General features: G+C 45.3%; 1 protein-coding gene across 1 annotated transcript; it reads right to left on the reverse strand.

Annotated features, from left to right (window-relative positions):
* Positions 1 to 5,951: 5,951 nt before the first annotated feature.
* LOC109136627 (uncharacterized) lies at positions 5,952 to 8,227 on the reverse strand. The gene has a single exon (XM_019263156.2). The coding sequence runs from the start codon at positions 8,151 to 8,153 to the stop codon at positions 5,952 to 5,954; it is 2,202 nt and encodes a 733-aa protein (XP_019118701.2). The 5' UTR covers positions 8,154 to 8,227.
* Positions 8,228 to 10,214: the final 1,987 nt, after the last annotated feature.

The raw sequence follows: 10,214 nt of genomic DNA on the forward strand, positions 1-10,214 counted from the left end.
CCTAAAGAGTTGTGAGCAGCTGGATGCTAGAGGGATATTGGCAGGTGGCGGTTAACCAACGGGCTTCGGAAACTCTGCCTTTGTAATCCCGATCGCTTTCTGCAGTACACAGTGATGGCATTTGGCATGTGTAATGCCCCCGCCACTTTCCAGAGCTGGTTAATGTGTTTTTGCCAGGGTAGAAAACTGTAATGCCTATCTAGATGACCTGATTGTGTATCCGTTACTTGGGAGGAGCATCTACTGACTTTAGAAAAAGTGTTCACCAAGCTGGCTGCAGCAACTCTACCTTAAACTTAGCCAAGTGTGAAAGTTGGGAAAGTTCTGTCACTACTTGGGAAGGAGGTGGGTCAGGGACAGGTACGGCCCATAGAGGCCAAGGTCTTGGCCATACTGGACTGTCCAGCCCCGACCACGCAAAAGCCCTTCGCAGATTTTTAGGCAGGCCGGATATTACAGAGAGCTTCTGTAGGAACTTTTCATCAGTTGCTCATGCCCTTGACTAGGCTAGTTAGCCCAAACGTAAACTTTGTGTGGTCCCCCGAATGTCCAGCATGAATTGAAAATGTAAAAGCTCTTCTGAGTCATGCCCCGGTGCGCGCTGCTCCGACCCCTCTCAACCGTTTAAGCTAGGGTAGATGCTAGCGGGGTGGGCGTGGGGCGGTTCTGCTACAATCAGGAGTGATGGGGTGGATCACCCAGTGTGCATTTTTCCCGCAAGTTCCTGAGCACCGCTCGGTTATTCAACCATTGAGAAAGAGACCCTAGCGTTGTTAAGGGCTCTCCAGCATTTTGAGGTCTACGTCGGTTCCAGTCCACTGCCAGTGTAGTGTTCACTGATCATAACCCCCTGGTCTTCCTGGCGAGCATGTATAACCACAACCAGCGGCTAATGAGGTGGGCGTTAATTATGCAGGAATTTAACATCAAAATACAGCACAGAAAGGGGGTGGACAACGTGTTGGCGGATACGTTATCGAGATTTTGAACACGAGCGGGTAATATCTCGGGAAAAGGAAGATGTGATTTTGTGTTTACCAAAAAAAAAAAGTATATTTTTTGGTCTTAAGGGGAGGGGTGTTACGGCCGCCACCATTTCGCCCCGGCGTATATGTGTGTGTGTGTGGTGGTTCCCTTTGGTAAATGCAGGTCGGCAGGCGGGTGAGGGGTTGGGTCCTGACGGCGCCGAGGGAGAGGGGGTCTCCGAGACGAGGGATCAGGATGGGTGCAGCGTCCTCCGCATCCTCTGCCAGTGGACCAATGCACGAGCCCCAAGAGGACATTTAAACAGCCGCAGCGAGAGCATCGTGGCTTATTTTGTGTGTAGTAGTGATGAGCTCGCCTCGTTCACTCTGGTTAATCGTGTATTTCGCAATTGGTGAGGATTTTGTAATTTTGGTTTGGGACTGGGCAGGGATTAGTTTAGTAGTAGCACTGATCACACCCCAAGTATTTCGGCTGTTAGAGACATTAGTTCAGGGGTGCTGTTTGGATGTGTGTTTTATTATTTGGAAATTAGCGTTAGATAGTGAGGCTTTTCTTTTTTCGTTTTGGTTCTTGTTAGAAAGTGATAGGCTCTGTTAGAGTTCTCCTTTTGTTATATTTGTTTGTTCTTTTGACAGCACCCGCTCACCCTTCGTTCCCTTTTTTGCCTCTCCTCCTTTTGTTAAAAAGACAATCTGAACTTTCATTTAATAAACTACTTTTGTTAATAACCTTTAAAAATCTGGGTTCTATGTTACTTCTTTCATACCCTTTTATGGTCGTAACAGTGCGCATATGGCATAACAGTCAAGAATGAGTCTAGTCTCCCCATTTGTGCTAAACACTAACAGTGATGGACTCATCTGAATTTTAACATTTTAGTAGATGCAACTAGCATAAAATCAATTTATTTATATTGAAATTTAACAATTGCATGTAGAAGATGACAGAACATGTCATAATGGGGTGTACCTGCTATTAGTAGATTAAAAAATGAGATCAAGTGCATATTAAGTGTGTATTGAAACAACAAACAAGACACTTAGCAAAGTTGCATTGAAGATGAATTCATTCAATTCATTTCAATCAAGACATTTATTCAATATGTTAGCTCTGGAACACAAGTGAACTGGAATTAATAAACAAAAAAAATATTCCTGAAATAAATAGAAGAAGATTAAAATGTTTTGACTAAAACTAGACTAAAATTTTGAGACTTTTAGTTGACTAAAATATGACTAACAAAAATTATTTGTAAAAGACTAAAAGTGACTAAGACTAAGAATCAACTTTGAAACAAGACTAAGACTAAATTGAAAAATGGGTGACAAAATTAAAACTGATGCCTGTCTGAGTGTATAAAAGTGTGTAGTTAGGGGTTTTACGGCCTTAAAACATGTATAATAATTGTAAAAAATAAAGCTTATTACTTCGTGGATTTGGTCTATTGCGAGTTATGTCCCCAAACACTGCCCTTTTCTTCATAACTGCGGTGGTGTAGTCAGGATAAATATGGAGCATCTTTCCTTTCCTTTTCCTTGCTGCTTTCTCCAGCTCCTTCAGTCGGTTATCATGTGATGCTAACGAGGCCTGCAGGCTAATGACTGCCGCCGACAACTCGCTCCTCACCGAGGCAATATTATTAAGCTGGATAGCTTAATATCCTCCGTACTGTTTGAATGGCCGCCCTAATCTTTCCACAGATTGAGTCCTGGAGAGAGTTGAGCGAGTCAGAGAGCATCTTTGATGTGAGCGTATTGCTAGTCAAGGCCTCGGAGGCAGTTGAGCGCTCGACATTGCATCTGGTTGAGCGGTGTTACGTTGCTGTTTCGCCGACTGGTTTCGAGTATTTGGCGCTGCCATTGTGGTCCCAAAAGTGCTTCCAGTTGTTGTTGGACGTTTAAATGGCTTTATACATGGTTGTGTTTTTCTGTCCAAGATGTGCCAGAAAGCTGGCTCCATTGTTTGTGGATGACTTTACCCTTTTATCAACTTGCAGCAATCGACCTCCCTTGTTGCATGAGTATACATCACACATTCTATATTTCTTGCTTCAAGCATATTAAGCATGTGCTCGTTTGCCTGATCTGCCTGATCTTTTTGACGCCATTTTCTGAACTCCAGATATTTGATCGAACACCAGAAAAAATCACTTGATTCTGGACATTACCTTACTGCCTCAAAGTTTTCCTTTTTGGCTCAATCTTTGTTTCCTGTGGTGTTACACATTAACAACTATAATTTTAAATTATCATTTGAATCAGGATCTGCACTATTTGTAGCATGAGATAAAATATTTAGCAGTCTTCAGCTGTTCTAGAAATGTATCAGTGTATTAATCAACATTTCTGCATTTCGACTTTCTGCTGCCTATCTCATTTACAGTGTGAAGCTACAAGGTGAAAACATTATTTAGGTGGTCACTTAAAGTTGCAGTGTCTTCACAGCCAACAAAAGGTGGGAATGGACTGTACAAGTTGCTGCCCGAAGTAAAGGAGCGCAAGTATCTCAGTGTCTTCTTCACATGTGATAGGAACATGGAGCATGAGATGGGCCATTGGGTTGGTGTGGTATCGACAGTACTATGGATGTGGTACCAGACCATTATGGGGAAGGGGAAGCTGAGCCACAAGGAGAAGATCTCAATTTTTTCAGTTCATCTATGTTCCAACCCTCACCTATGGTCACTTATGAGTTTTGGGTAGTGACTGGAAAGAATAGTGGATACAAGTGGCTGAAATGAGCTTCCTCCGCTGGGTGGACGGGATCAGGTAGGGTAAGCTTGGACATCCGGGGGGAGCTCAATGTAGAGCTGCTGCTCCTTCATGTCTCCATCATGGGCTGACCCAGAACCCACTGAAGGGACATATAGCCTATCTAAGTGGAAGAAATGGATGGATGCATCCATAAGATGTGGTTAAAAGCCCTAGAAAAAGAAATCAAATGGACTTTGACTTAAAAGAGAGTTTTTGGGTTCTCTACAAATTAAGCATTGCATTCTCATAACATTGCCAGAATATTGGACATTTTGAAAAATAATCAAAACAGAAACATTCACTTTTATATTTATACTTTTATTTTTTATTTATAGTCATCTTCCTTGTCAAAAGGACCTACTGACACCTATACTGTACATTACTCACACTCTGCCTCCAACAGTTAGGTCAGATGAGGTGAGAAAATACATTTTTTCAAAGTTTAGAATTGATTTTCACTCTGATTAGATAATACATTTGAAAAGCTTTAGATCAGATAGTTAGCTCACTGTTTTGGTTTTCCAGCCCATGAACTCACCTCTAGTGGTTTCCAGCAGTAGCATTACACTACCTGTTCAGCAAACATCTAGCTGATGATTTTTTTTTTCATTGGATCCAAGTGGGCAGTAAATCACTTAATGCAGCTTTAAAAACTATGACAAATTTTACAATGACCTATTTATTTCCACCACAATTAAAAGTTTCTAAAGTGATCATTTTGAATGTTTTGCTCCAAAGATGTCTCTGAGGAAATGTTGTCCCTGTCCTTCCCCTTTATTTTCTGCTTTTATGTCACAGCAATCAGAATCAAGGATTTAAGGAGTCTGTAAGGCAGCTCGAGAGGGAGAATGAAAATGAAAATGAGACGAGCAAGGTTTCAAAGGACAGACACAGAGGGAGTGACCTGACATTTACAGGACAACTACATTAAGAGCATCAGTGAGTGCTGTGAGTATCAGGTAGCATGAGAAAGCGACTTTGGCAGTCATTTTTTCTTGGGAGAGGTGGTTGGTGTGCTCAGTATCAGTGCAGTAGAAGTGTGCAATGCCTCCTCTGCTCTTGTTAGAGCCATAACCTGCCCTTATTCTCCTCTGTCATAAAGCCCATAGTCCATAATTTACTTTCATTATGTAGTGCTAAAAATGTCAAACCAAAAAACAGATGTAAATAAAATGTCATCATCAATTTTAGAATGAAAAACTATGTCTTCCATGGCGAAGTGAGTGTGAGCCACAACCTCACAGCCAAACACAGCACACAACAGCACTGAAAAATAAGTGTCACATATGTTCAGATGTATTTACATCAATCATTAATATACATTATTATACATTTAATAAGAAATATCATTGTCTTTCACAGGTGATGTAGGGAAGCGCTCAGTCTTATACTCAGATTAGAATACTTGACTGTCATCTACAATGCAGAATTGATCTCCAATATATCAGTCTTTCAGAGAGATGTTTACATTTAACCAAATCATCAGGTTTCAGTGTTTTGCACATCATCTTACTTTGTTTTTCTTTACATTTTAGTGATGGGAATTCCATTTTTTTTAGTGAGCCAGATCATTTGGCTCAGTTCACCAAGAAGAGTCGGCTCTTTTGGCTCATTTTACCACTTAGACCTTTTAGAATTCAGTCAAATTTAGCGTTGTTTTGACTTGTGATTTGTATTTGAACACATATATTAGCGTTGTTTTGACTTGTGATTTGTATTTGAACACATATATCACTTCAATTTTAATAAATTGTTGTAGCCAATTGCATTTACAGTTGTAAAATCCCTTGTAACTCCCCGAAACCACCCAATGATTGCACTAACTTGCTTCAAGAATCACTCTGCTACACAAAGCAGATAGAAACGCCTGTAAAAACCTAAGCATAGAAATTTAAAAACAGCTATTGTCATTTTAATTTTTTATTTAAACACACACACCTAACAAAATAAGTAAAGTGCTGAAAATAAGAGAAATTAAACACAGCACTCAAGTAAATGTGCTTTGTTAATGCTCACCACTGACATCTGGACAAATAAAACCAAAATGTTGTTGGTATAGTGTGTACATACATCTACTGATGCCTAATCTGGACACATCTTCAGTGATGTTCCTGGGATCATTGGACGTTTCGGGTCTTTCAACATCATACGCCCTCCTCCAGGTGACCCAGCCGGGGCTGATCAGACCCCAGCTTGTGTCCAGCTAGCTAACTACCAGGTCACTTTCCTTTCGACCACATTCTCCCACCTCGTCCAAGCTCCCTGCTGCTTCATCCCCACTGCCTTGCAGGTACTCGTCTCCTCCACTGCTGCTCTCACCTCCTCCTGAACAAGTCGTCGCCCTTCCTTCCCCCTGGTGTTCATTTGGGGAGTTGGAAAGGATCCTAGCCCTGCCCGGCCTCGTGTGACCACTCCCACCAGGCTCCTGTGACGCAGCCTTGCATCTGCCTCTTGAACTGCTTCCTCTGCCCTCCATTTCCTGCCAGTCCTCACTTGGATCCCTGCCTTAGCCACCTTCGGATCACTTGAGTTCCTGTACTGAACCACTTCTCTGGCTCTAGTTACCTTGAATTCCTCCTCCAAGGATTTGAAAGGCAGTTGCAGTTTGTTGGTGTTCCCGTAGAGTGCAATGCTGCTCAGGCTCCTTGGTAATCCAAGCCATCTCCTGAGGTGATTGCTGACTTTCCTCTCCAAGATCTCAACTGTCGAGATAGGGACTGCATAGACAAGGAGGGGCCACAGGATCCTGGGAAGGATGCCATGTTGGTAGACCCAGGCTTTAAACTTCCCAGGTAGGCCTGACTTGTCCACGGATTTCAGCCAGCCATCCAACTCAGTGCAGGTTGACTGGATAGATGTTGTGTCTCTCAGAGAGCAGTCAAAAACCTTGCCCAAGCTCTTGACTGGCTTCTCTGAGATGGTTGGAATGGCTGTGCCTGTGATGTTAAACCGGAACTTGTCCTCCACCTTCCCTTTCCTCAGCACCATTGATCTGGATTTGGCGGGTTTGAAACGCATCCGGGCCCACTCCACCAGCTTTTCAAGTCCCTTCAGAATCCACCGGCAGCCTGGGACTGATTCTGTCATGACTGTGAGGTCGTCCATGAATGCCCTGATGGGTGGTTGCCGTTGTCCGGAATTTGTGAGGGGCCCTCTGCACTCTGGCTCAGCAGACTTAGTGAGCATGTTCATGGCTAGGGAGAACAATGTCACAGAGATAGTACACCCTGTGATAATACCGATCTCCACCTTGTGCCAACTGGATGTTGTTCCTCCTGAAGAGACCCTCATCCTGAAATTGCTGTAATAATCAGCGATGAGGTCTGTACACATGCTGGGTACATGATGTTTTCTTAAGGTGAGCTGAACCAGCTTGTGTGGAATGGAACCGAATGCGTTTGCCAGGTCAAGCCACAACACTGACAGGTTGCCCTTGTTCTCTCTGGCCTCCCGAATGAGCTGTGTCACCACACCAGTATGCTCCAGACATCCTGACATTCCTGGAATGCCGCCTTTCTGGACCGATGTATCTATGTAGGTGTTCTTTGCCAGGTAGGTACACAGCCGTTTGGAAACAGCACTGAAGAAAATCTTTGCCTCAACACACAGCAGGGAGATGATGCGGAACTGGTCTAGCTGAGTGGAGTTTTCCTCCTTTGGGATCCATACCCCTTCAGCCACTCTCCATTGTTCAGGGATCCTCCCTCTTCTCCAGAAGACTCGCAGGATTTTCCACAGACGCAGCAGGAGTTTGGGACAGTTCTTATACACTTTGTAGGAAGTGCCACTTGGTCCTGGAGCAGAGCTTGCCCTTGCTTTGCGGACAACCTCCCTAAGTTCCTTTAGCTGCAGCTCCGACATGTCGAACTGCACTTCTGGTTCAGGGGGTTCTATGAGGTTGTTACACTCTCCCAACTCCTGCTCTCTTGCGGGGTCGCTGTACGTCTGCTTCAGATGTTGGTCTATATCTTCCTGCGAGGAGGCCAGTTTGCCACTGCGCTTCTGCCCCAGCAAATCCTTAGTGAACTTGAAGGGGTTAGCGATGAAAGCAGCACGTTTACGTGCCCTCTCACGCCGCCGCCTCCGATGCCACTCAGCCCGTCGGAGAACTCTGATGTTTTTCCGAAGGATGCACATTAGCTGGGCCAGGCCAATGCGTTCCTCTTGTCCTGCCGCCTTGTACTGCGATTTCAGCGCTTTCATCTCCTGCCTGATGTTGTGGATCCTTACAGCTCTTTGATTCTTTGAGTAGGATGTTCCGGGGCTTTTCTTCTCCTCCTCGCCAAACCGTTCAGCTGCGATGCTGACAATGATTGTCGTCATACCTTGTAGCTTCCTGTCGGCCTCTCCTTTCGCCATTGCCTCCAGAATTTGGTCGACATCGTCATCAAACTGCTTCCAGAGTGAGGTCATGCTAGCTGCAGGCCATTTGATCCGCCTCCTATCAGACTTGATGCTCGAGGGATTAGTTTGCAACACTTGGAGGTTCTGGGCACTATGGGGTGACTCCGGGCCTGGCTCCTCCTGCGTCTCACCAGGTGTAACACCTGTGCGTTGTGCTGCTTCTGCTCCCAACGGGCACTTCATCCTCGCTTGGTGGATCTTTAAGCCATGGATGTTCTTGCAGATTTTACCGCATGTACACTTCTTGCTCATAGTCGTTTGTCCGTTGCCTGGGTCTGTCACCGTTGTATCCGTCAGACGGGGTTGCTCATCCTCCCCCCCTCTCGGGCACCCCTGGGGGTATTTTTCCATTAAGTTCATCGTAGCTTGTTTGGGTTCCTCCTCTCAGAGAATGCAGATTGGGTTGCTGACCCGTTCTGCCCCGGTTGCCGTCTCTCCGGGCTGTCACTGACTCTCCAGTCGTCACCACACTATTCATGGTTGTCATCCAGTCTTTCCTGGCTGTCACTGATCACTCAGGGTATACAGTGTGTACATACATCTACTGATGCCTAATCTGGACACATCTTCAGTGATGTTCCTGGGATCATTGGACGTTTCGGGTCTTTCAACATCATACGCCCTCCTCCAGGTGACCCAGCCGGGGCTGATCAGACCCCAGCTTGTGTCCAGATGGCTAGCTAGCTACCATGACTCCATGGCTCCCCTCTTTTGAGCCACAGCCATCTTGAGGCTCTCTCTGCCGCATCGGTGGTATTGCGGATGGCTCTCCTCTTTCTCTCACCCTCGATACCTAAACTACTGAAGGCTCTGGCCAAGGAACGGGCTGCAAATCCTCTGCATCCAACCTCCACAGGGAAACACCTTGCTCTCCAGCCAGCCTGCTGGCAGTCACTGACCAGTCCTGCGTACTTGGAGAGCTTCCTCTCGAAAGCTTCTTCCAGGCGATCTTCCCACGGGACTGTCAGCTCCAGCAGCACTGCTTGCTTGGTGGACTCAGACACAAGGACAATGTCTGGGCGCAGGGTGGTGACTGCAATATGGCTGGGGAACTTCAGCTGGTGTTCAAGGTCCACCAACAACTGCCAGTCTCTTGCAGACGACAGGATGCTTGCAGATGATGTTCTTCTCGCAGGAGTTGGCTTGTCCCCAGCTCTGACAAAGGCGATGGTTTTCTTGGAGGGTCGGAACTGCTTTGCCCACTCCAGTCCTATGCTGATGGCTTCAGCAATGGTCTTGAGGACTTGGTCATGCCTCCACCTGTACCGACCATCTCCAAGTGCCCTTGTACAGCAACTGAGGATATGTTCCAGGGTTCCTCGCTTGGAACACAGTGGGCATGCTGGTGTCTCTGCTATGCCCCATATGTGCAGGTTTGATGGGCTTGGAAGCACATCATACACTGCCTGGATGAGGAATTTGATGCGGTGAGGCTCAGCTTTCCAAAGCTCAGCCCAGGTCACTTTCTTTTCGACATATAGAGTAAAAATAATAAATCTTTGCACCACACTTTTCTCTCTCCTTCAGCACATCTCCCTTCTCTTGTCTCCTGTCACCGTCTCAGCGCTGCTACCCCTGGCTCTCCATAGCCAGCGGTACCCGCAGCTACTTTTCCTGAAGAGAAAAGTAAAAAAAAGAAAAAAAAGAACGGCTCACGGACAGACGGGAGCCGGCTACCATCGTTCACTTAAAAGAGCCAGCTCTCTGAACCAGCTCGTTCGTGACCAACACATCTCTATTACATTTTACACACAGTGTGCCAACTTTTTGGGAAATGGGGTGGTATACAACATTGATTCTGTGCATGTGCATTTTATTTATGCCTAATCTCATTTAACTGGAGTCCTTTTACAGATGATACAGATATTTATCATTGATTCATACCCAGTTTGTGCCCCAGTTCAACTCCCTTCCATTTACTATTCATTTATCATAATATCACACAGCAGGAGAGTAGAGGCAGGTCACTTTGAAAATGGAGTAACACTCATTGCAGTAAAATAAACTAAATAAGATTGTTTTAATCTCGTACAAACAGCTTATGCATCCTTCACAACAATGGCCCCCCTC

This window comes from Larimichthys crocea, chromosome XIII (genome assembly GCF_000972845.2).
Source record: "Larimichthys crocea isolate SSNF chromosome XIII, L_crocea_2.0, whole genome shotgun sequence".
Taxonomy (NCBI): domain Eukaryota; kingdom Metazoa; phylum Chordata; class Actinopteri; family Sciaenidae; genus Larimichthys; species Larimichthys crocea.

Coding starts and splice junctions, on each gene's coding strand:
- LOC109136627 (XM_019263156.2), bottom strand. CDS start 8,153: ATGACCTCACTCTGGAAGCAGTTTGATGACGATGTCGACCAAATTCTG.